This window comes from Podarcis tiliguerta (assembly GCF_965153285.1).
Source record: "Podarcis tiliguerta genome assembly, chromosome: 8".
NCBI classification, from domain to species: Eukaryota; Metazoa; Chordata; class Lepidosauria; order Squamata; family Lacertidae; genus Podarcis; species Podarcis tiliguerta.
Genome location: NC_139541.1, coordinates 46,798,416 through 46,825,263, shown reverse-complemented (window position 1 = coordinate 46,825,263; position 26,848 = coordinate 46,798,416). Strand labels below are relative to the sequence as shown.

At 43.5% G+C, this 26,848-nt stretch overlaps 1 protein-coding gene across 3 annotated transcripts in view; it reads left to right on the top strand.

Annotated features, from left to right (window-relative positions):
- Nucleotides 1–26,848, top strand: part of MAF (MAF bZIP transcription factor) — a 232,589-nt gene that overhangs the window by 2,661 nt on the left and 203,080 nt on the right. For 2 of the 3 annotated variants that reach the window (XR_014514282.1, XM_083452638.1), the window contains exon 2: nt 16,211–16,272. Coding sequence is in view for 1 of the 3 variants with exons in the window: in XM_083452638.1 (XP_083308764.1) it covers nt 16,211–16,244 (34 nt within the window). In the remaining 2 variants the exon portion in view is untranslated. Of the gene's footprint in view, nt 1–32; nt 1,712–16,210; nt 16,273–26,848 lie in introns of those variants that run through there. The other variant, XR_014514283.1, reaches the window with a different exon arrangement.

The window sequence follows — 26,848 nt, the reverse complement described above, 5'->3', positions numbered from 1 at the left end:
AATCTGGAATAGACACACACGCACACACGCAGAAAGTTATTATAAAATTATTTTAAGACTTTGGCTTGCTGAGTTCCATCTGTTGTGCTAAACCTAGAGAATATATCTAGATCAACCTGCCAGATTGAAGCCCTCATCCAGCTCCCATGTGTTCATGATGTGAGTTTTGGCCTTGCCCTGCCAAATGGTGAAACTTTTAGTATGCCATTAGATTCCCATACTCATCTCATCCATTTATTATGCTTGCTATTTTGTCTTAGCATCTATTAACTATGTAACTGTTTCAAAAGACTATGGGGAGAAAACAAAGACAATATATTGATAAAAGCCCTGCATGCTGGACATGTATGGTATATATATTTTTTTTCTTTTGCTTGGATATGGACTTCGGAGACTGTAACGGCATGACATTCATCCTTTTTAGTTTTATTGCCTCAACACTTTTTTGAACTGAAAACAAAAAAGTGCAACCTTTTTGGGGCTTCTTCCTCCCCATTCAAGTTTTCATCTACTCTGGAAACTGCTTTGAGTTGCTCAGAACTTCAGATTTCTTTTTAATGCATTGATACATCCCTTCTTTAAAAAGAAAGAAAAGGAGAGAGAGAAAAGCCCAGAATGGATTGTGATTACCCTTAATATGATTTCCAAAAAGAACTTTGGGGGGGGGGGAGTTTTAAAACTTACGCATAAAAAAAGATTCACTTCCAATTTGTGGGTTTTGAAAACTATGCTGTTGCTTAAAGCAGTCGAAAATTTATGTTGGAATGATCTGCCCCATTTCTGCTATTTTTTGTTTTTATTTTCCTTTTGGCCATTGTCAAATGTTGGAATGCTCTGGGTTCCTGGTATATAATTTAATTCTAGCTTTTATTGTCTGTTAGCACCAGTTCAAATGTATGCTACAGAAAAAAGAAATGTTATAGATACATTCAAAAGAGTTAGGTCTGTTTAGCTGTAGATCCTTTTTAAAAAAATGATGCACTAAATTGTTGACTGTCTTGATGTTAAAAGGGGGTAGAATTTACAACGGGACTGGTTTTTTAAAAAGTAGTTTATACAGCATGTGATTGCAACTTAAGTATAAGTTGGGTAAATGTAGACCTTGCTATGCCACTGACTGTTTTTGGAAACCAAAGTATTAAAAGGGGAGCCCCCCCCTCTTTATATTATTAATAGGGGTATTTTGTGTTCAAAATGTATGGTTGGGTTTTGTTTTGGGGCTTTTTTTTGAAATTGAAATATTTGGGACTGAATTGCACTAAGATATAACCTGAAGCATAAAATATAAACCATTACAAACCTGTCTAGGATGCTAATACGATTTATGCAGTTACAAAGATGGCATTACTGCTCAGTTTTTTTAAATGATGCAGATTTTTTTACAGTTGTATTGTGGTGCAGAACTGGATTTTCTGTAACTTCACAAAAATCACAAAGTTTTAAAGGCATTAATCAGCAAATTTTATTTTCAGGGAGTGATAATCCTGTCTTTAAAAAATGGAAAGTAAATCTTACCACAATAAATATAAAAAAATCTTGTCAGTTACTTTTTTCCCCTTTTACATATTTTGCTGTGCAAAATTGTTTTATATATTGAGTTACTAACTAACCATGTGTGATGTTCCTTATGTGCTTTCTTTCATTTTTCAACTTTACGGTTATATCAAAAAGAAAGAATAATCTACTATAATAAACTGCATTTTTGATTCTATATTCAGTTTCATTAGTTTGTAGCTTCCCTCACCACCATCAACAAAAAGTAAAGCCGGCTCTTTAAAAGTAGTATATTGGGTGGGGTGTTGAGAGGGAGAGTGGTCTGCTAACACAGTTTATCTACTAAATAGATAAGATGGGTGAAGGAATGGGCTGCCTAAGTTTCAGGCAAGGTGGGAATTGCTGCCCACCAGAGCTCTGTTTTCTCACAGGTAGGTGAAGAAGCATGGCTTCTTGGGTACTAGGCTTAACTTTTTAGGTTTTGTAATAATTCTAAAATGTATTCAGACTCTTCCCCTTCCATGATTATTTAAGCCACAGGTCTCAAGTAAGAGTTGTGACTTTGGTTTTCATTGTTTTATGGTGGAATATAACAAAAGGAGGGGATTTTGACCCTCTTATTGAAGTCAGGTAAACTGGGCTGTGCATCCTAGGTTTTTCTTCTTACCTGTTCCTTTACTGATGTTACAGGGAATTTTAAAGATGTGGCTAGAATCCAATGGACCACAAAACTAATTCACCACTGAGAGGGGCAAGGGGGAGGGATTAACCCTGTTTAACCCTGTTTCCCCATGATGTGCATCGCAAACTGCTTATGAAACAGGATGTTGTTTTTCAAAAGCCGCTTGCGATATGGCGTAGGGCGGGAAGTTTGCCCATTCAAAAAAAAGAAGTCAAAAATTCCACCAGATGCGCACTCTCTCCTCCTTCCTCCCATCCCCCAACACTACTCCCCATTCCATTTTAAGTGTTTTTGTTTCAGTCGTTTATGGTGTATTTTGCTAGCCCCTTTTCCTGGTGAACTTTCTCAGGAGAGGAGAAAAATAAGTAAGTATCAACAATGGTCGCCACTTTTCAAAGAAAAACAGTATCTGGCGCTTTACTCTTGAGGACTAGAAAGGGAAACTTCTGTTGGGACCTTTTATTTGTCACTGTCAAAAATCCTCCATAGAACACTTGATGCTGTGGTGTTCCTGTAGTGTAAACTGACTGCAATAGTATCTGGGAGTGAGCTGGATTTGCGTCCTGAGTTCCTGGATGGAACTCGGGATCTACTTTTCTGAATGCTCAATCCAGTTTTTCCAGATCTCAGGACTCCACCAGCTGTAGTTTAGCTTTTAAATCACTTTGGGAAAGCATGCAGGAGAGGGTGAACTCTCCACCAGCTCACCTGTTCCCTACACTACAACCAGTATTGGGGGGGGGACAGGGGAGTTGCAGGTGGAGGTGGGGGGAGGCGAATAGGAGGGGCTCAGGAAACTGCTGAGAACTAGGCCCTGTTTGAATTTGCAGGTGGGCTCTGTCCTGTAAAACTTTACTGCTTTTAAACCTGTGCTGAGCCAGGGCAAAGGTCGCCAGGCATTTAAACAAAGTTGTGGCCTCAATCTGAGACTAAAACAGAGGTAGTGTGTTGCCTGCATTTCCCCCTCACTGCTCAGTCTTGTTCTCTCTCTGGGAGTGAATTGGTGTGTCTGTAAATGTGTGTTTTACAGATCCTGTGGCCCAGGAAAAGCTTGCGGCTCCCTAAACCAAGTAGCCCTTTTAAGTGTGCATGGAGCATTTAGATCCACATTAATCTGGAGGGACTGGAAAGGCCTTGAAGTGTGCAGGATTAAGCTGCTGCTGCTGCTGCTGCTGCTGCTGCTGCTCCTGCTGCTTCTCTCTCTCCCCCTCCCCCCATCTCCATCTACTTTTCTTTGACAACCACCCAGTTGCCCAACCTCCTCCTCCAGAAAGCCACACACATGTCCTTTAGCACTTGACCTTCTGATAGCCCAGGCAAGTTCTATAGGCTGCATCACTGCAGCGCTCTCTAGGCAAGTTAATGTGTAAGCGGAGGGTAAACTGCCTGCAATTGGCCAATCAGAAAATTATTTGCTCTTATAAAGATAGTAGGGCTTTCTCTCACCACCACCACTCCTCCTCTTCCCTCCCCCTTCGCTTCTTCAAATGTTTGAACTCCTTGCCAAAAGTTCCACACACTCTCAGTGGCTCTCACCTTGCTGAGGTCTTTTCCTTAGCTCAGGCAGGCCCAATGCAGGGAAGAATTCACCTTGCCGCTTGCAAACTGTTAGGACTCCCCTGCAGAAGCAGATCTTACATTTGCAAACACTCTCCCCTCACCCAAGAAAAGAGGCGCAGTTCAATTAGCATGATATAGGGGGCAGGGAGCAAAAAATAATCCCCATTTCTTCTTGCAAAAGCTGCAGCAGCTGATGCATCCCAAAGTTGCTTTCAGTTCCTGTTATGATTTCTAAGGAGAGAGAGGACAAAATGAAGAATGGGGTAAATTGGATGTGTGGTTTGTCCCTGGGCCTTGGAGAACAAGCTAAAGTACAGGACAAAGTTTACAAGGAGGAGGAAGCTACCCCCCCTTGTAGGACATTGTGGGGGGAGAAAACAGCTCTGTATTCTGCAGTCCTCGATCAGTGGCCCTTTTGTGAACAGCTGAGCCTTCTCCTTTTCATCATTTCAATTGGAAGGGAGGGTGACTTTTCACATTTTTACTTTATCAGAATTATTTTTTGCAAATGATGTGTAAGTAAGGAAATGGATCAAGATGTGTAACACTAAACCTTGAAGGCCAGGCATGTGGGCTGTGGGAGGAGAGGCTGCTCAAGTTTCATTTCAGGGAGGACGAGGTTTTAAAAAATAAAATAAGAAACCCACCCAACGCCACGTCCCTCCGCAATGCTTTGCTAGAATCGCCCTGCTCTAAGAGTAAGTTCAGCTCAATAGATGTCAGTGGTGCTGGGGATGGGCCATCAGCCTGACCATCCATCTGCCACCTGCCATTGAGTTTGGTTAGCATTGGGTGCATTGATTCTGCTGCTGCTGCTGAAGCTGAGGTCCCCCTCCTCACTCGGCCCTCCAGGTCTCTGATGCCCTGGCCTTCAAATCCTGGGTGAAAAGAAATCGGTGTCACATGCAACCTGATCCTGTGCATGTTTACTCCGAAGCAATTCTCTATGACTTCAGTCCCATGGAAGTGTGGGCAGGATTGCAGCCTTCCTCTCCCCATTGTGTAATGCCTCCTTTCTGTTCCAAGCCTTGTTGCCGATTCTCCCACCTGCATCTCAGTGATTTGCAAGCCCATTTACAGGGTAGACAAGCAGCATTTGCTTGCTGTATATACTGCAGTAAAAGACAGGTTGCATTTCTATGCTCCTTGAACAAGTTTATGACTTATTCCCAAGTAAACACGTGCTTGACATCAGGGCCGTTCACTGTAGAACACTTTTTGCTCCTCCCAAATGGAGTGCAATTGGCCAAGGGTGGAAAGTCATGCACATTTACTCAAAGTAAACCCTGTTATTTTCAATGGGGCTTACTCTGGTGTAAATGAAAATAGGCTCTCTACCTTTTTAAATGGTTCACACTTGAGGGCAGAGTCCTCAGATATCAGTTCCCATCCACTCTGCTTTCTAAAAACAACTCCCGCCCCCAAACAGCAGCTGTGCAAGAAAAAGAATTGTCTCACTTTCTTTTCCTTCCTCGGTCTTTCTCAACCAAAAAAACCCCCCATCCTCCTTGTTACTATGTTCATAAAATAGCAAGATACTTGATTCAAAAATAAAAAGTATCTCCCTTTTGCTTTCCCACTCCACTTTCCTACTCCCCACCCCCTTTATAAACTACAGATCTCATTTAGTAGATCACCTGCTTTGCATGCAGAAGGTCTGAGAGTCAACCCCGGGCATCTCTAGGTGGGGCTGGCCATGTCCCCTGCCTGAAATTCCGCAGAGCCGCTGCCAGTCAGTGTCGACAGTACTGGGCCAGATGGATCAATGGTCAGGTTCGGCAGAAGGCAGCTTCTCTTCTCTCCCATTGCCCTGCCGCCACCCCACCCGGTTCAGCAGCGCAGAATGCATGCCTTGCTCTGCGCTCCTTCCGAATTCCTTTCTTGCTACCCATTTCCGCTCTTCTATTCTATCTGAATACCAGATCGAGCGCATCGGACCTGCCTTCCTGGTTCGTTCGAGCGAGCGAGCGATGTGCCTACATCGGTGTTATCTGCTACCGCGTTATCCGGGACCACACGGCGGGGACGGCAGCATCTGCTGTGCTTGGGAAGGGAAGCCTCCATTTATCACCGGGGCCATCAGACAAGCGCAGTGAAACTCTGACGCCTGTTCAAAGGGTAGCCAGAAAGGCGTATTTCCTAGGGAGGAAGGTAGCAGGCACTTTCTGAAGAAGTCTTGTGGCCTCTTTAAAAAGGCTAACTCATTTTATGATGGCGCAAACTTTCATGGACTGCAGTCCACGAAATCCGATGCCAGAATAAAATTGGTGAGTCGTAAAGGGGCCTTACGAATATTTTGCTGCATCGATCGGCTCACACGCAAACACACTTCCTCCAAAACCGGGCGATAGGCTTTTTAAGTCTCCTGCTTTTCCCACTATTTATATACGGTTTGTTTTGTTTTTTAAAAGACGTTTGCAACAATGCAGGTTTTCTCTACACAACACACACACACACACAAATACACAAATGCATGGCGGCTGTTTGCAGCAGCAGTCTGAGTGATGCCGTTTTGGCCGCTCCAATTCTGCCTGGCCAGCTCGGCTAGCGGCATCTGAACACTGACACTCTCGGTTCTAGCTGGACTTAACTTCCCTATAATGTATTTAGGATGACGAGGTTAGGGGAGTTTCCTGAAGGGATCTCCTCTGTAAAAACACAACATCAACGTTAGCAATAGGGGGGACGCCGGTGGTTCAGGAATTTAGAGGTAGGAGCTGAATGCTGCAGGCTTACTTCGAAGTAAGTTTCAGGAATCTCTATGAGGTTTACTTTCAGGAAGTGAACCTGTTTAGAATTAAGCTGTCCCCGAGCCCCGCACCGATTTAGTTAACCAAGTAGGGGCTGGTTTTCTTCCAGTGAGTTCAGTGGCATTTAGCTGCCTGATTTGGCGTTTTTGCAGCCACTATCACAAAAAGTCTAGTTTAATTCTAACCTGAGCTGCTGGCCTGAAGCCCTGGACCTTTGCTGTTCACACCCATCTGCTAAAAGAGGAATAACAACGGGACCACCGTCACCCCTTTCACACACACGACTGCCGTCTAGGGAAATCCCGTCTGGGACCCGAAGATGTTTACACGCGCACTGTATTGCTCGAATGAAACCGGATCCACCGGTTTAGTCTCTCTCTCTCTCTCCCTCCCTCCCTCCCTCTCTCTCTCTCTCTCTCACACACACACACGGCGCAGCGACACACTCCGAATCAAAACCGCTTCATTAACTTCCACGAGAAGAACCACGCCGCGGTTTTGGCGCAGCGTTCCCGCCTCTTCACACATCCCGCCCTATAATGATCACCCGCTTTCTGCGGCCCTTTGAACTGGCACACTTTTGTTCCAGTCTCTCTCTCTGACAATCCAGTTCTAGGCATGTTTACACAGCACCCAGTTCCATACTCCCAGGTAAGCGAGGATGGGATCGCCCAGCCTTGATCTCAAGCCTCCCTCTTTTTTCCCTGTAGACAAGGTTTGATATCTAGTGATATCTAGTGCGTTTCAAATACACCTTGCTACAAAGAAATATTAAGACAACACACACCCTTTCCCAAGCATTTTTGTCTTAGGAGTGCTCGATCCCCTGGACGGAGGGGGAGGGGCGTTCCGGATTTGCAGCGGTTTGTTGATTCAGACGCAACAAAGGCCGATTTTCTATTCTTAACGATCAGCGGTTGGACAGAGGGGCGTGAAGAAGAAGCCCGAGGTTTTTGCACTGTGCGATCACCTGGCCCCAAATCTGCTCCTTGGGCTCTTTCCCACACTCTGGGCAGGAGGGAACTTTGGCCAGGGGATAGAGGAGGCTGGTGGCGAGACGGTCGAGAAAACTGACCAGCCTCCAATAAATTCCTTTGGACTTGCATGTTTGGATCGGCGAAGAGCTGAACTTAGGCTGGGAAACGTTTACCTAGGACCGGTGTAAGTCTTGCCGAAGTCAATCGGGCTTGTTTCCAAGTAGAGGATCGCGCTGACTTAGGACCCTTTGCAGCCCGTTCCTTCGGCACGGTTCCTCGGGAGTAAGTCCCCGTAAACCCAATGGGACTTTCTTCCCTAGTCTATGTGCACAGCCAGAACTTTTGTAGCTCCGCTTTCAGGAGCTACAGCCGCAAAGCATCCCTTGAAAGCCGCGATCCTCTGAGCGCCCTACGTGGGAGTAAGTTAAACTGAACTCAGAGGGACTTAGTTCTGAGTAAACGTGCGCAGGATCGGGCCTCGTAGCATCCACACTAAACTGGGAATACGTACGCACACACCCTGGCGGTTCCTCGTCTTCCCCGGAGTTTGTAGTATTTAAAATACAATTTCCTTGTCATGTTTACTTCACTGCGGATTGGCTACATCTGTTTGCCCATATCTTTCTTTTGTTCTTTTTCGGTATTATGCAAGTAACAGCGCGATCAGAAGAAAGCCTCACTGATGCTAGTGGGACTTACTCCCAGGTAAGTGTGCCTAGGCTCCCAGGGTAAGCATGCGTAGGATCCTGTGCGCACTTTCCTGGGAGTAAACCCCACTGAACACAGTGAGAATGACTTCCGAGCAAGAATGCATAGGATCGGGGTGTCAGTCTCGCAGAGGGGTTCAGTGGTACTTTCCTTTCAAGGAAATATGCATAGGAGTTCAGCTTTGGCTGCTGGGATTCATTCAGGCAGTTTCCAAAAAAAGAATTATCATATATATAGTTATATATATGTTTCTTAAGCCCTATATCCTGAACTGAATCCTGTCCATCTGTTAACACTTAACCCTCACTCCGAAAACGCAGACACCATCAGCCACGTACCCATCCATAGGTACCCCGATTTACTGCCGCGCGTTCACGAAAGCGTAAGGGCGATTGAGAGCCACGGAATTTTCTCTGCAGCAAGAGTGACCCTACTAAGTGATTCCAGAATTGCAGCCACCATCGCCAACAAAGTGGTTCAGACACGTGCGCGCGCCCCAATAAATCTCTGGCGCAGACACAGAAAGGCATCGACACGTGCCCGGTCGCCAGGGATCTTGTGGACTCCCACTTAAATTCCTTTACGGATCTCGTCTTCAGTAGATTGTTTCCGATTAAATCCCCCTAAATAAAGCTTCGTCGTTAGATTTGATGTAAAAGAAGGAGGTCCCGGTAGTAGGCACTAGAATATGTAAGGGGTTTTTTTAAGTTTTCTCCCGTTTTAAAGTTTTTTAAAGGATGTGTCTTGACTTCAAGAAATATTAACAATCGAGACAGGATAAAGAGTTGGGTGTGCAGGCGCACCTTACTGGCTGGAGCGCCATTGCTCCGCACGGCCTTAATGCTCAAAGACAGCACTCAACTGACCGGCGACGAAAAACTTCGATCCTGCAGTATTTTCCTGTGGTCAGAATCGCTCATTTCATGCCACGCAGCTGGCCTGGGGATCTTTGAGGAAGAGGGATGAAGTCCCCCGACCCTCCGACATAAAGTGAACCTGCTGAGGACCATATCTTTTCCTCACATCCTTTCTTCAGGTAAAAACCTGCAAGCCATCGCAGCCCGATCCTATTTGTGCTTAACTGGCATTCACTGCTTAGGATCTGCAGATTGAGGGAGAGGCGCTGCCTGCGGCTCAGTCTCAGTCCCGTGCGCTGCGGACCCAGGCGAACGCGCGGCATTAACGCCGACACGGATTGCTCAGTCATGCGATCCTATTCATATTTACTCTGAAGTAAAGAGTTAAATGGAACTTACTCGCAGGTAAGTGTGGATTGGACCGCTGCCCTAAACTCACACTGTTGCAACTGCCCTTTCATAATTCGCTTCCTCCCTGGTGGAAATGGCGATAGTCGCTTGGAGAGCTGGACCCCTCCTGCCCGCAAAGCAGGCAGGCGATCCTAAGCCCTTGTGTGGCATCGGGATTCTGTGGAACTTCAAAGCATCTGTGGGCAAAATTGACACCAAAAGACACACAGGTGGAAAATTAGGCGCAGAAGTATCCCCCCTCCCCGCCCGATCTTATAGTTGCTTCGTCGGAAGTAAACCCTGTTCCCACTAAGTTTGACGGGTCTGGCTCCCTATATCTCAGCATGGCGAGGACTCCGACGTTACAGGGGATAGCTATCAACTTTTCCCTTTTCTTGCGAGGAATCCTATTCGGAATAAGGGAATTTCCCTTTAAAAAGGGGAAACGTTGACAGCTATGTTACAGGGGCATCCGATCCTCGCTTCCACTACAAACGATACGGTGCTGGCTCAGTATTTTGTAGACTATCATTTTGCGCTCTGAGTCTCGTAAGACACCCCCTCCCCCCAAAAAAACAACTTGCTGGTTCTTTGGCTGGCAACTGACAGCGGGAAACTGAGCCCCACTTGAAACCTCGACCGAGGAAGCGTTGCGGATAACAAGCCGGTTTGGGAATGCTTCAGGCTTCGGGACCTCGTGGGGGTTGACCGCTTCTGAATCGGCACGCTTTGTATTGTCCGGCAGCAAAGCAAGGATGAGAGAGCGAACCGGAACCTCCGCCCCACCAGCCCGCCCTCAGCCCCGGGATCCAGTTTTTGGTGCCTAGTATCACATTCAGGGTGATTTTTCACGGCTGGAAAATTTTCTGCGGCAGAAAATGAACTCCCGCTGGGAAAGATTTAGATCTTTTGGGAATAGATTTTTTTTTTTTTTTTTTTTTGGAGCCAATATGTTTTTCCAAGAGGGTTGTGGTTGATCATTGCACTCCTCTAGCAAAAGGAGACTCCGAGAGCTTAAAAGAAGAACCCAATCAACCTACAGTAAACACAGATGTACCTCCCTTTAAAAAATCCCGCTGCCTACACATTATACATGGAAAGCAACCTGGCTTCCCCCAAAGAAGCTGTAGGTTACACCTTCGAAAACTACAGTTCACAGTGCTCTTAACAAACTACAGTTCCCCAGGATTCCATGTTCTTTAAATGGGCTAAAGCCCAGCAAACACACCTGTTTGAATAGTAGCGTTGGAAGGGACCGAAGGATCATCTAGTCTAAGCCCCTGCACTTCAAAGGTATGTTGCTATAGCCTGGCTTGCTCACCTTTCCACGTATCTGGTATTCTTTTGGTCCTTCTTTCCCTTCGTTTTTCTTTAACATTATGTGAGGTAGAAAGGAGGGACTTCTGATAACTAGGAGAGGTACTTGAGGTGTCTATCCTTTTCCCAACCCGGTGACATTTGGTGGCAAGGAGTTATAAGACTAAGATGGGAGGTGTGAAGAATGAGATCTATTGCCCGGAGCTCCTTTGAGTTGGGGTGGTGTAGTGGTTAGAGCAGGGACACGGGACCTTTTTCAGTCTAAGGGCCATATTGTCTCATGTTCCTGGGGTGGGCAGGGCCAGAAGCAAAAGTGGGCTGAGCAATGGATGCAGCGCTTGCCTTTGTACTGTAGGCCACATTCCAGGCAGGCAAAAGCCAGAGGTTTCTGCGCAGGCCTCTCTTCATCCAGGAGGCAACTTCACAATTTTAGGACATGTTTTTGCCAGGCAAAAGCAATTGAAGAGGGCCTGGAGCAAATTGGGGTGCGTTCTAAGGGTCAGGTGAAGAGACCAGGAGGCCACATCCAGCCCTTTCACCTAAAGTTCCTCACCACTGGGCTAGAGCACCAGACTAGGACTGGGCAGATCTGGATACAAATCCCTGCTCATCCACAAAGTTTGCTTGTTCTCATTGAGTAGTGGGCCACTCACTCTCTTGGTTTAGCCGAATTTGGTTTGGTTTGTTGTGAGGACAAAAAAGAGGAACTATGCAGGCTATCCTGAGATTATTGGAGGACAGCTAGACTCTAACTGCAGTACTGTAATAATAATGATGATGGTTTGTGATAATTATTATGCGAGTATGTCAAGCTCTGCTTGCTTAAATGGTTTTTTTAGCATGGCTAGTAAACTGCAGGAGGAGGCTACTGACACCTCCAAGGTCTTATCGCTTATTCCAAGTGGCCTTTAGAAAAAGATTGGCTCTATATATAGAATATGTCTGTTACTAGCTAGGTAGATGGTTGCCAGTAATCAATTTATTATTATTATTATGCTTATATCACGTCTTTTCTTCCAAGCAGCTGAAGGCGCACATGTCCTCCACCCCCATTTTCTCCTCGCAACAACCCTGTGAGGCGGTGAACCCAAGGTCACTCAGCGAACTTGATGCCTTAGTGGGAAAATAACACGGGTTTCTCCGCATCTAGTCAGACACTCTCACCACTACCCTCCAATGTGCAGTGCCTGTGAGAATGGTCAGCAACTAGTGGCCTGTGGCCTAAACCTGTCCCATTTAGTGATGTCATTTGCTGCCCTTCAAATGCTAGCCTCTTAGAGAAAAGAAGGTTGTGAAGAACAGCATCTGGGTTGCCAATTATGGGAGCGGCCTTGTTCTGATTGATAAGGGACATCTGCTTATCATACTCCCTGCTCCATCAGCAAAACCTCTTGCTGAGCAGCATTCTGTGATCAAAGACAGCACCTGTCTCTGACCACTGGGCACTGCTATTGCCGGTTATTGCCTTCAGGCCCTGGTTTGTGAGAATCTCTGTGGTGTCTGTCTGGCCAGTGCTAGACTGACTGCTGCTTTAAAAAGACTTGCTGCTCCAGCCCACTATGGCCATTGATGTGGTCATGTTTCCTTGTGAAGCCCAATCTGAAGTGTGTGGTAACATGAGCATAGCCAAGATTTTTGTTAGGGGAGGTCAGGTCTTTTGTTAGGGGGGCAGAAATGACGTGATTGGTCAGTTAAGTATTTCTATTGTTTTACTTATCTAGGGGGGCAGTTGCCCTCTGCCCCCTACAACTAAACCCATGTGCGGTAATGAAAGACCATTTTGATCTGGCCTTTGCTAGCTGGAGGAGGGTAAGGTTTGATGGCAAGTAACACTGGTGAAATGGGGTCGGCTAGCGGTCCAAACTCTTGCTTTTTTATGTCTGCAGTTCACTTGTAGTCCTTTGGTGACATCCAGATTTTGATGGTTTATCCAAGGCAGACAGTGGCCTTGCATATGGCAATTCAGCTCCTATAGCTGTGATGGTTTTGAGGTGTCTTCTCCAACCTGTGACCCATAATCCCCAACCATAGTCTCTGCTGACTGGGATGGCAGAAGTTGTTGTCTAAAACACCTGAAGGGCATCAGGCTGGTTTAGGGAGAGAGATTCCTTGCCTCCTCAAATTCTGCAACTATTGTTTTAAAAACGGACAGTACCAACTAGTTAATTGGTTGAGTCATTAGCTGAATTTTTAAAATGTGCATTTTTAACTTTAAACATAGCACTTCCTGTGTTAGGAGTCAGTTCTGATAGTGTTGCCCTAAAGTATCTTTTTGTGCAAATGACTTTCTTTTTTTGCAGATGGTGGTTGCAATTATTATCTCTCTGTGTGCATATCTATATATCTATATTTAAAGGCAACCACCTACTTCCCTCTTTCATTACATTTTTAGGAGTCACTTCTGACTAGGGATGGACAAATCTGACAATATAGGTTCCTCTCAGCTTCTATTTTTTCAGCCTTCGGTTCTTTGCATTTCCACATCAGTTTGCAATTTTATTTTCAATTCCTCCTGAAAATTCACCAACATTTCAATGTGACTTTCTCCTAATACCTACTTTTCCCGTATGCATTCCCCCCCCCCCCGAGATACACCGTTTTTTGCAAAGCAGTTTTCTCTAATATAATGCATTTTTGCATGCTACTTCTACCGATATATGCATTTTTATGCACGGTGTACCCCAGTTGTAAATGTTACCTGGCTGGAGAACTGCACTGCAAAATTCAGAAGCATGTTCCATGTGTAGGATGGCTGTGCTTTGGTTTGTATATTGTTTTGTAATGTGCAAATTAGGCAGGTTCAGTTTTAAATGTCAACTGAAGAACCCCCCATCCCTCCTTCTGACACCCAAAGCTCTAAATGTCTACTGTTCAGACTCTGCCTTTGACTGGAGCTCTGGACAGGCTGAAGCCATGCTCTTTTCCCCCATATCCTCCCCAAAAGCAGCCTGGAATGTGCCTTGGGAAGGAAACATTGCTCTTTGCCTGCATTCCTAGTTGCTTGCATGTATCTGCAAATACGTCTGTCCTTTTTTTTGGGGGGGGGGCATTATATTTAAGCTAATTGCTCCAAAGCATTACTTGCTTTCCCGTGTGATGGACCTATTGTCTGAAGCCATTTCCCCCAATATCTCTTTCGATATAACCGCAATATGTATTCCCATTGGTGTAATTAATTTAGTTGAAGGGGAAGGGAAGCAGTGAGTGGGCCAAAATAGTTAAATCGCTAGATAGCTGAAATTAAATGTTAGCAATTGTGATTCCTAATAAATCCAAGTTTCATTTCCTCTTGCAGTGATTGTTTCAGCCCTTCTGGAGTTTACAGCACATTTCATAGTTTTTGCCGCCACCTTGCTCACAGATAACACAAACACAGGAAGGAGAATCGCTTTTGCATTTGATGGAGGACCTTCTGCCGAGTCATTTTTATTTAGAATAAGGAAAATAAAATATTAGTTAGATCTGCTAAAATACAATATTTGTGTCATAGTAAATTGAAGATTTTCTTGGGGAAATGATTTTGTAACATAGAACCAGATGATAGGGGAAAGGGAAACTTATTAAATGATAACTCTTACAGCAATGCTGCCAAATTATAAAAGAGAGAGAGAGGTGATGATATCAACCATGTTAAATTAATAAATCTGTATTGCCTTATTTTACACTGAGCTAATGCAGCATTTCTTGGTTTTTGCCTCTCTATTAATACCCGATCATCAAGTAATTTTAATTGAATATTTGGATGCTGCATGGATGTTGGGCTCTGATTTGATTGAGTCAGTTGTAATGCTAGGAGAGGGATGTCCTCTTTATAGTCTAAAGATAATAAAAGGATGCTGACCACAACACTTCTTGGATGCTCTTCAGGTGGGGTGGGGGTGGGAAAATTGAATACCTATCCCTTCCAAATGAATGCATTCATAATAGGATGGATTTGCCAGTTGGCATGAAAGCAGAGGTCATCTTGAGGAAAATGACACCTAAGGTCTAAAGGAGTCATCTGCTTTAAGAGATCCTGGGCAAGATGCCAAATATTGCATTTAAGAAGACGTATCCCCCCAAGTTTTTTTGTTTTTTGTTTTTTTGTTTCAGTCCAAAAATAACACGGGAGGCAAGCAAAACAGGCATCTGGAAATGATCGTTATCCATCCACCCATTTGTTCATCCTCATATCGTCTCCCTGCAATGCACTATGCTGCACTATGTTCGGAACACATTTTAATATTCTACACTAGCAAGCTTGGGTGTTGGAAAGGATATATAAAAATAGAAGCCTTACTTTCAAAAATGGTATAGTGGACAATTTTTCTAAACTGGAAATAAAATTTGGGTATCATATCTATCAGTTGTCTTTTTTTCTTTTAATTTTTTTAAAGAGCTCTCAAGAAACAGGATTTATTTCTTGTCATGCTCTTATATACTCCAAAAATGGATTTATTCGCAGCTGGGATAGCTTACAGTATTTTTGCTGCTGTGTGCTTTTCCGTCACAGGCAGAGTTCATGAGGAAACATTGAATATATGATTATTTCAGGTACAACCCAGAATGTGCTTATTGCGGAGCAGTGACATTAACGAGATTACTCTGGAGTAAAACTGATTATGCATTGCAGTCACAAGCAATGCAGATGAGGTTATTCATGCTCAAATTTGCACCAGAGTTCCTTGTAAACTGTGTCCTTGTAAAGCTTCAGTCCTGTAGGCGCTTACCTGGGAGTGAGCCTCGCAGGACTTACTCCTGAACAGACATGCATAGGATTTCACTGTAAATAATGTATTTCTCCTCCTCTAAAATAATTAGATTTTTCAATAAATCCTGCCAGTTTGAGCTTGTACAACATGAGAAATTCAAGGGGCAACAGCGTTTGCTGTTTGCTGTTACACTGCTACGTATGTACATCAATTCACTATTCTTTTGTTCATTTACAGTAACACAGCTAATTATTCTGATGAGTAGAAAATAAAAGAAATGCATTATGAAAAATTAAAGGCTGCAATTCTATATTATCTAAGCTGGGAACAAGCCCCATTAAACTTAATGAGACTTACATCTGAGTAGACATGACGAAGGCTGCACCATAAAGGAACGTTCGCTCACAGCTTGGAGAGCAAGGTGTTTTGTTTTTGATTTAGCAATTTCCCCCTCCTATCTTTCTAGTTCTTTTTCTATGGCTTTCCTATTACAGAATTGATATGAAAATCAAAGGACAGAACTAGAAAATCCATTTCAGATAATGCTTAATATTAGCAGAGCTGCTGCTTCAAACAATGGACTGAGATAAGGCTTGTGCATCAAAGACTGCAGTTGTAAATACACTTATTAGGGAGTAAATTCTATTGAACTTGCTTCCGAGTAAAACTATCAAGCATCAAGCTGCTCCTGATTTCTGCTTTATGTCAGACTAATAAAGCTTTATTTTTAAAAACACTTTTATTAACTATGTTTTTTAAAAATTTTTTTTTTTTACTAAATTAGGTATCCAAGAGAATCTTCTACATCAGTGATGTGAAAATTCCTGTTACCTGGAGTCTGACAAGGTACAGTTTTATTTTATTTGCGTAGCTGGCTTCTGCTTTCTCCTCCTACAGCCAAGCTGTAGCATAATGTAAGAGAAGAAAAATTATTGACCACAATGGAAGTGTCCTTGTTGATTTCCCAAAGCTTTGTGGAAGCCGCTGTGTTTTGCGTAGTGGGGACTTTAATGGTGTCTCTTCTCCAATTGTCCTTTGGAACTCCTGCAACTCTTTTACTGAGCGCATGATCTTTTGCCGATGTTATTCTGTGTGTGCGTTTTGTATATGAGTGTGTTCCAAACTGCAACCGAGTGTGTGAATTGTGACAACTTTCCCTCCAATCCTATTGAGTATCTGTGCTCCTCGGTTTATGTCTACACCTTTTTTCAGTAAAGTATCCTCATCAGCACCAGTCCAGATACTAGTCATCTGTTGTTGCTGCTGTTGCACCCTGTGCTTGCTCTTTTCAAAGCACGAGGCAGGCTGTCCAAATCAAATGCAAGTAAGCAGGTGGAAGGGAGAGTGTATGAGATGTTTTCTGATTTTACTCTTTGATTCTTCACAGCATGCAATCCAGTTCCATTTCTCTGTTTACCTTCAAGAGGGCAGCTGCCCTTCTCCTTTGCAAGGGACAAGCTACACATTATGTTAGCCACGCGCATGTGCCTTTGAGTGCAGAAGTGTGTTTTGTTGTTTTTACAGAAATGGCCAGAATGGGAGCTCAGATCTGGGTTGGAACCCTAGCACAGGAAGGGTAAGGGGCTCTAATCTCTCTCCCCACCAGCTGTGGTTTCAGTCCATATGGAGGGCCCTACACCTGTGATTTGCACAGGGGGATAATAACATTGGAGTAATAACTGCCAACCTAGCAGTTCGAAAGCACACCAGTGCAAGTAGATAAATAGGTACCACTCCAGTGGGAAGGTAAATGGCGTTTCTGTGCGCTGCTCTGGTTCTCCAGAAGCGGCTTAGTCATGCTGGCCACATGTACGCCAGCTCCCTTGGCCAATAAAACGAGATGAGCGCCGCAACCCCAGAGTTGGCCACGACTGGACCTAATGGTCAGGGGTCCCTTTACCTTTACCTAATAACTGTAAGTTTTTCCAAATCAATGTTGCAGGCATGAAGAGGAGGAGGAATTTGAACTAGGATTATAGTTGTGTGTGGAGCCGAAATCCTTTCTACCCCAAATGCAAGAATGCTGGTCTGAATTGCTTTTCCGCAGACCCTGAGGCAGTTTGTATGTAAAAGCGAAAACCAAAGCCCTGCCCTTAAAAGTGTACCTACTAAAGCTGCTTGAGGATTTTGATTTCTACGCAAACTGACCTGATATTCATCTCCCGGAATAACACACAGATTGGAATGTTACTATCCTTTGGATTTTGCAGTTCTCTGAATTTTGTGGTGGATTTCTTATCTAAAGAAATGCTCCAAAAGGCTTTGCAAGTTGTGTATTTTAGAATAAAATACATGTAGAAATGTGTCTATTGAGATAAGATGCATATTTAAATATATATTTTATGTGATTTAATATGTATTTAAATACAAATTTTCATGCATTTTTTTAAAAAAAGGAAAAGAATTTAGAAACAGGATGGGATGGATTTATGAATAAAGATGTGCAAGATTACCATGGAACAAAAATAGACAAACCTGTCCATCCCCAACAGCCATGTAGCTAACATAATGTGCAGTTTGGCTCTTAGTCCTTGCATAGGAAGTGCAGGGAACTTTTGGTGCTCCAGATGTTGCTGAACTACAACTTTCATCAACTCCAGCAGACACGGTCTGTGGCCAGGGATGATGGGACCTGCAGTTCAACAACATTTGCAGGGCCAAAGTTTCCCTTCACCTGTTGCATAGGGACATCTTGTCTCATTGTCTGATAGGAACTAGTTGCTGTCCAAGCACCTGACTTCCAGCCATGAACACAGGTTGGTGGTGGTGCAGTGTGCATCTAGTTGTTCATTTGAACACCTACCTGAGATAGTTGCCCCTATTTTGCAGTGTGTGTGTGTGTGTGTGTTTATTTGTATAATACCGTCAATATGTTTGGTGCTTTCAATTCTACAAAATAGGTCTCTGCCCTGAGGAGCTTACAATCTGTAATTCAACACAGGTCAGATAAGTGAGGAAAAGAAGGGAGATGGAGGGAAAGAGGGACAGAAAATGCTTTATATCATCAAACATCAATGAATATTCACAAGTTCTGCTTTGTAAAGCACAGAACCATGTGAAGGAAAAAGAAGTGATAACGGGGAACAAGAAGCATGAGGACCAGTCCCTTGCACGCGCATTCAGTTATTGCAGTGGGGTATCTCTGTGGCCAGCTCTGCTGAGCTAGTACACCTCTGCATTTCTTACTTGACGTGTCTGGGTTCTGTGGACAAGACTGAGCCCCATTAAATAAAATGGGTTTGTTTGTTTTGCTTTTGTTATTGGGGTAGAGGGTTAAAAACTTCAGTTTGTGACTTAGGGATGCTTCCTGGGACGTAGCACAAGACCCTCTGATCTAGCATGCACATTGTTTTCAACCCCTTCTCATTTTAAATTCTTATTGTTTGGGCCTTCCTTTCTCTGCACACTTTAGGATCAGAAATGCATGTGGCTTGTGTGTTTTTTTTGGGGGGGGGGAGTGGCCTCACAATGAATTAGCGTTTCCAATTATCAATATCCCTGTGTGTGCCTTGAATTAGGCAATCTCTAACATTGCTTAGGAATGCTGGCTGCCCCGCTCCTTTACTTGGTCAGTAAGATGCTATGTTTATATACAATACCATTGCTTTCTTACGTTCCCCTAAACAAAATGGAATTAGAATTATATTTGCCAGCGGGTTAATGGCATAGCAAAAATCTTGACGGTATGTTTAAAAGGACTTGCTTTGGAGCAGTGAGCTGACAGGTTGTGATTGGGGAGATATAATAGAAGTGGGTGGGCTTGCTGTCCTTATGCTTCAATGTATGCTGCCCCATTGTAGTTACTCCATGCTTACAAAATACCAGGGGTGGGCTACCTGATGCCTGGGGGCCATATGTGGCCCTCCAGGCATCTCTCTATGGCCCTTGGAACTCTCCCCAGGCCATGTCCCCCACTAGCCCTGCATGTTTTCACTTGGCTGGAAGATGTTCTCGAACTCTGATGCCTCTGGCTTCCCTAGATGGAGGCTAAAGAGTGTGTGTGAGTGTGTGTAGAAACTAGCCTACTGTCCATAATTGTTGCTCCACCCACTTCTGCCGCTGACCCCGCCCACCACTGGCACCTGGCGCTCAGAAAGCTGTTCAAAAGGGAATGACCCTGGGCTGATAAGCTTCTCTACCCTGGTTGTATAGAGTGTTGGAATATTGACATAACTCAATTATCTCCTGTGAAGCGGTAATGTGTCACCTCACAGTAAAAATGTGAAAGAAATAAATGGTACGGAAGCAGCAGAGAATGTGCATTGCAGTTCACAGATGTTCACATATCATTGATTCAGGCTTGCAAAGAAGTCAATAAAAACTATTAACTATTCCTCCTGCCTTAGTATACTTATGGTGTAGTAAAGTGGATATGAGTGTTGGTGCTTGGAACAGAGAGATTTGGGTTCCTAGCCTCACACTGCTGTCAAGCTCAATAGGAGTCCCAGGGCCAGTCACCATCTCTCAGCATAAGCACAGTAGCAGAGTTTGGGCGATCCCAGCGCTTGGCTCAGATGTGAACAAGCCCCGAACCTGCGCAAGCAGTTCTGTCTTCCATCCTTTGTGCAACCTGATAAATGAGCCAGGAAGTCTTAAGTGAACCAAGTCACCAAAACCGAGAAACCACTGTCAGTAGCTTCACACCAAGCCTGGATATAAAGGCATGGCTTGATATTGGCTTCTTATCCTGCCTTGTTCCAAAGCTGTTAACTGTAATATCCCTTTCAGAAAAAAACTGGAAACAGTAGTTTCCACTGGAGAAGTGGAGGTGTCATGTGCATTGCTACAATGCCTGTTCATATTTTGGACTGAGTCAAGATACCCTCATTCTTACCAGCTCAGTATATAATATATTTATGGAACATTGGTGGCCTGAAGTGATGTTTGGCTTTTGGAGAGAGGGAACCTCTCTCCCAGCTGAGAAAATGTTTCTGTGCCTGATTACCCACAGGTGATTCTCATGTCCATTTAGTACATGATTACTAGGAAGTACAGGTGTGTCTCCACAGCAGAAGGAGATGGTAGAGTTTTGAGCTGTTGGAAAGGGCTGCACTACTCCTTGTGTGAAAAGCGCTCTGCAAGTAGAAGACTAGCCAAAAAGTGAGTGATAGAAGTGTTCGTCTGATATACTAGCTTTGTTGTGCCTTTTGTTGTTAATTTCCAGGGAAGGTTTTGCATAGGGGAACATTCAAGAATGTAAGCCCACCTGGGAGTCTGAAGTAGTACAGCCTATGTTTCTATCTCCAGAACCTGCTCCAAATTTGAGGGGATGAGTCCCGGGCAAAGTGCCACCTGATAGTACCCTTCCTACTCTGTGGGTGGCTAGGAGCAACCATTTATGTTTCCTACAGGGTCTTTGATACAACGCTGCTGCACAGGAGCTTGGGGAATTAAAAACAATGGCTTGCAGGCTTAGTTCACTGCCATGGCAGGGTGGGTAGAGTAGGTATTCTGTCCCACCCACTATGCCAATGAACTATGCCTACAAGCCACCGTTTTTAATTTCCTACAATCCTATGGAGCAGCGTTGTATCAAAGACACTGTAGGTGCTGGTGGCTCCAGGTGGGCCCTCAACAGTTGCCTCAGGATGCTGGGTGGTGAAGCCAAGCCTGACTACTTAGGCCAGATATGGGGAACATGGTGGTGCTGAAGTACAACTCCCATTAGCCCCAGCAAGCACAGCCAAGAATGTGGGGAGTTGTAATTCAGCAACTTCTGGAGGGCCAAAGATTCCCTGCACCTGCCCTAAGTGCTCTGCATGTGTAGCTGAGTTTTATGTCCAATGGAACTGTGTTTAGGACTGTGGGTTTTGTCATTAGCAGAGTGAGCATTTGTTTGAATGCACCTGATCTGCAGTAAAGCGTTTGTATATTGCAGCTGGGGCTGCGCGGTGATTCATGCTAGAAGAAAAGTGTGCAGTCTCACAGCTCTTGCTCTGCTGCAATTAAGTCTTTTTATTTAGCTTATTTTCAGTTCTCTGGTGTTTTGTCTTTGGGGAGGGAGAATCTGTAGAGTTAATGTGCACAGGCCTAACCTCTGGCTTTACAAAAACCAAACCTTCTGGGGAGGAAAAAGAGAACCGAATCATTTCACTTCCTCCTAAATCCTGGATTTAGCAATTGCTGACCGATTGGTGTTGCAAAAGAGACTAGCACAAAAAACCATGTAACTTTGAAACAAACAGATATTGGACTGAGGAAGAGTTAATGAACTTATGTGGTGAGGTTCAGATTGTGCTGACCCCTATGGTAATATTTCATATAAGGTTACTGTTGGGAGAGAAATCAAATTTCAGCCGTGAATGTGATTGACAGGTGGAAGCGAGGGAGAGAGAGACATCTGGTCAGATGGGGAATTTGGGAAAGAGAAGGACAAGTGGGGGAAGTGTCGGTGTAATATTAGGAATAATAAGCGTAGATATGAAAAGCCCAATACTTATACTCTCCAGAGGCATGCTTAACTTTATTCTTAAACTACCAGTCTTGAACTTGTCCGACTAAACTGACATCAAAAAATAGACAAAAAGTATGGAGTTGGATGGCCATGTTGCTTATTTTGTGTCTAATTTGACTTTGCTGGAAAAAGAAAACTGTGTTTGTTTGAGTAAGTAAAGGCTGGCACGAAGCATCGAAAGATGAAAGATGAGCGAGGCAGTAAAAACCGCTGGTTTTTAGCTGGAAAATATGAATGAAGCAAAACCAACCTTTCCTCTGTTTCATGAATGATGTGTAGTGCATTGGAGACTCAGTGAGAGAGGGAGAATTTAATACAGAGGTTGCAAAATAAATAATAGGAGTAAATATTTAGTCCCTCCCTGGTTCTATGACTGACTTATCTCTCTACTGTATGGAGTATTTTTGGAATTTGAAGGTCCGTAGATAATTAATAAATATGAACCGAACTGTAATATTGGTTTGGATTATATTGGCATGTTAATTGTAATTGGTACGAGCTAATTTCATACCTCCCCACCTCCTGGATTTTATTTTTAACCAAAGAGATACTATCTGTGTGGGAAAGTGAATTGGTATTTTGGAATTCTGTATGTGTAGCATGGATGTTGGACTGGGAAGAATAGTGGCAAGAGACTTAATCCTCTCCTAATGTTCCAGTTTCCTTTTTAAAAATGCAGGGTTTTTTATTTATGAATAAAAAAATACAAAAAATACGGAGCACATGTATGTATAGAAAGATCATATTAATTAGGAAAGGTTTGTTTTGGAAACCTATTTCTTATATAGAAGTATCTCTTTAATCTGTAATCTAATTTATTAAAAAACCTTTTAGTTTTATGTGTGTCTATAACGCTGTTCCATTCCCCTCCTTTATCTTTTAGATATCTCTGAAATCTTTTGGATTTCAAAATGTCTGAAATCATTTGGTAACTATGAAATCTATATCCTATGCATGTAGATTTCCAAAGAAAGAATGAATATGAGAGTCCGAGTAGAACTGAGGTACTACAAGTTTTTAGGATTGGTTATAGAGATAAAGTAAATCTCATTCCTAAACTTGAATTTAACCCCTCAGTATTATTTTCAATATAATTTTGCATCTTAATCTATTTTAGTTTTTCATTTGTGGGATTTTAGTTTGTACACATTTCATCATTTATTATGAAAATTATTGTGCCAAAATATACTTTAAAATGAAAATGAACCTATCTAGAAATTAATACTTTACATAGTGTAATTCTAGCTTATGTCTACTCAGAAGCAAGTCCCACTGAATTCAATGGGGCTTATGCCAAGGTAAATGGGATTGGGATCGCTGCCTTTGGCAATCAGCTGCAAGTGTTAATTTAAGCAGCGTGTAGGTTTCCTTTAGTATAAAAGCAACGCCTCTTTGGCATCTGTAAGGAATTTAAGATTATAGACTCAGTGTTCTCTTTGTGCTCCATATTTTTAAAGCTTTTTAAAGTTCTCACATACTCCAAAATGTATAGGGTCACATAAGCATCAGACACGCATATTAGTCTGTGTGCATATGTATAATTGCTGAAATCCAGTGGGTTTTTTCTTAGTAGGTGTCGCAGCACTGTAAAGTGTTTTGCATAGTGCATGAATGATGAGATCAGACCCATTACTGGGTCTTTCTTAGTGGAAGTCTGTGCAGAATTCTACCAAGCACAGGTTTATAGAGGAATCCCATGCAGTTTCAGAATGGATTTTTCTAGTTTCACTTCTTTGTTATCAAGTTGTTGTGCATGCCAAGGTAGATGTAACACACAGAATCAGAGTGGCTGCTGACTGTACTATGCTGTTGCAATGCATATCCATCCAGTTTTTATGTATGTATTTACCTACTTACATATTGTGTGACTGCACGTCCACTTTGGAACCCCCGGCCCATCCATATTAGTCAGGCGCCTTCACCGCATTGTTTTTGGCACCTGCTAAAAAAGCTTTTTTCGTCCCAGCAAGCCTACCCAGGCATGTAATTTTAGCACACGAAGTAAGTATAACTGTTTTAAAATTATTGATTTAATTTTATATCCTAAGATGCTTATGTAATTTGTTTTTTATTGGTGTTTTGAATGGATATTTTAGGCCATCTATTGCAAACCACCTAGAAGTCTTTTGTTCTTGTAAGCATTTTGTGGAACAAATAAACAATTGTCACAATGTTACAAACACAATACCAGGCATGTTGTCAATCATTAAAACTAAATATGCAGAAAGATTTCTAAAGGCCTTCATCTAACAAATGAATCCTATTCAACCTTACTAAAAGAACATGACCACAAGCAGGCCATAAATACAGCAGTATGATATAAGTAAAAGACAAAACAACAACAACCCAGGTCTGCTGGAATAGCTTAGCCTGGTGTAAAACCTCATAGAATTGGTGCCAGGTGTATTTCCATGGGTAAAGCATTTCACTTTGTTGAATGTTCTGCTCAGTTGGTAGAGCATGAGACTCTTAATCTTAGGGCTGTGGGTTCGAGCCTCACACTGGTCAAAATATTCCTGCTATTGTAGGGGGTTGGACTAGATGACCCTTGTGATCCCTTTCAGTTCTATAATTCTATGATTCTACTATGGTACATGATACTGTGCCTATATTTCATGGCTCAGGTTTGAGAGGGTCCTTGGCAGAATGCCAGCAGGCTGCCCCACTGAACCACCATTAAAATTGCCCACATTGCCCTAGAGCAGGAGTGGGGAACCATTTTCACCTTGAAGGCCACATTCCCTTATGGACAACCTTCCAGAGGTCTCGTACCATTGTTGAGTATGTCCAGCCACAAACCACTCTCCAATTGCCTTCCAGGCAAAGCAGAAGGTATACAAGGGTACACTTCTGGCAGGTAAAATAAATGGAAGAGGGCACAGAGGAAAGCCACTTAGGGACGTGGCTTGAGTGTCTGTCAGCTGGGCAGAGTCTCAAGGGCCAGATAGAGATGCCTAGAGAACCACATTTGGCCTCTGGGCCTGCCCTAGAGCAATGCTACCTTGGGAGCATTGTGGGAAATGAGAGTGGCCACAGGAACCAGCCACTTTGTGAAAGGAGCCCAAGGCAGCCCTCAGCTGTAGGTCCTGTGCTGGGGTCTAGTCACAGTGCCCAATAATTGAATCTTTCTGAGTGGCTTTGGACATTAATTTTATTATTATATCTGGATCCTACATAATTTTCTTTTCTGTGTCTCCCTTTGGCTTGCTCTGAAAACAAAGAGCCTTTGATTCAGAACATAACTAGTGGTTTTCCACACTGCCCTGGCCAAATTAGGACAACTGGCAATCCACATTTATTGACCAATAAGCTGGGTTTCTACATGGAAGGTTTTAAGTCAACATGACCCCTTTCTCTCCCTTTTACTATCTGTCTCGGGACTTAGGCAATGAATTACTGAAACTGGCACAGGTAAAAATGAATTTCTTCCGCAAATGAAATGTGATTGGATTTTCTTTTTAGTGAGCTGGCAACCGGAAACTGATTTGGTAACACATCTCAGGTACACTGAGGGAATGAAGGTAAAGCACTTTGACGTCACATAGTGAAAGCTATTACATAAATGAAATTTGTCATCTTCTGTTTGTTTTATCTTGCTCTTGTGACCTAATGTTGCCACCGTGTGTGTATGTTAGGTGGGTGGGGTGGCAGATGCTGGTCTGCTTCCCAGAGCGAGCTGACAATAGTCCTGTCTTGCTTGTGCACAGTGATGTGGCTTTTCCAGGAAGATTGATAAGAATGCAAGGCAAGCCTTAAATAGTGCAACCTAGTGGATTGCTAGCTACTTCTGAATTTGGCAGTAGCTTGGCACAAAGCAGGGATGAGGTGACAAGAGGGTATTCAGAATCCCCTTGCCGTACTTAAATCAAAATAGCTAACACCAACCAAAGTGCCCCCAGCTCGGGACCTGGGTGAGCATGCGGAGATCTTTGCCCGTGAAATGGATGCAGCAGCCTAAATGTCCCATTACGTGTATATACAGGCAACTGAATCTTATTTCGATACGGTATGGCTGTATCTTGTGCTGGAGTTACGTTCTGGGGATGGCAAGTATGCCAAATAAATACATGTGTCCAAACCATCCCCCTCATGATCATCCTTTGCTTCCAAGCAAGGCTCTCTGCTTTGCTTTCGGGGGCTCTGGGACCCTCTCAAACGGGATCTGGGAGGCGTTTGTGAGATCTCACAGGGCCATCCAAGTTCCCACGAGAGCCTCCCGGAGTCCAGTAAGTGAAGCAGAGAGCTTCTAAGCTCTCCACCTCACATACAATTAATTTGCCAAATTTAAACTGGTCAGCTTTCATTTCTTTCTTTTTAAATAATATTTTATAATGAGTTTTCACAATACATTACAATTAAAAAACACACTAATCTAAACCAAAATACTAAACCAAAATAAAAGAAAGATAGAAGAAAGAATAATGCAAAGTCCTCTCTCTCAGGTAAATCTTAAATCTTATCTCGCACATAAGCAGGTGGATTCTCCCAGGATTCACCTGGTAAGATGCGATCGAACTGTACCACTGACCTCACGGCATCGTCTACTTTGCTTGATAGCGGCAGGCTATCTTAGGGCAGGCCGTTATGGCACACACAAAGCTCTGTCCTCCAGTGCCTCACTGCAATTTCCTGCCCCTCTCCCCCAGTATCTGCTGCCTGAGGTGGCGCTCTCACTCAACCAAATGGTAGAGCCGGTCCTTGGATGTTTTCAGGCCTTGCTTTGCCCTTGAGGGCTCTGGACATTTCCCTCTCATGTTTGAGTAATGTCCTCTCCTCCTCCTTTGCTGTGGACAAATTTAGATCTTCCAAGTTCTCTGGATAACTTGCCTATTGTTTCATTGTAAATTATGCTGGAGAGAACAGGACGGTTAATAATGCTTTCAGTAACCACAGAGTTCAGTTAAATATCATCTCCCTTCCTTTCACACAATAGTTGGGCTTTTCTCTGTTCCCCACTGCTGTGCTCAT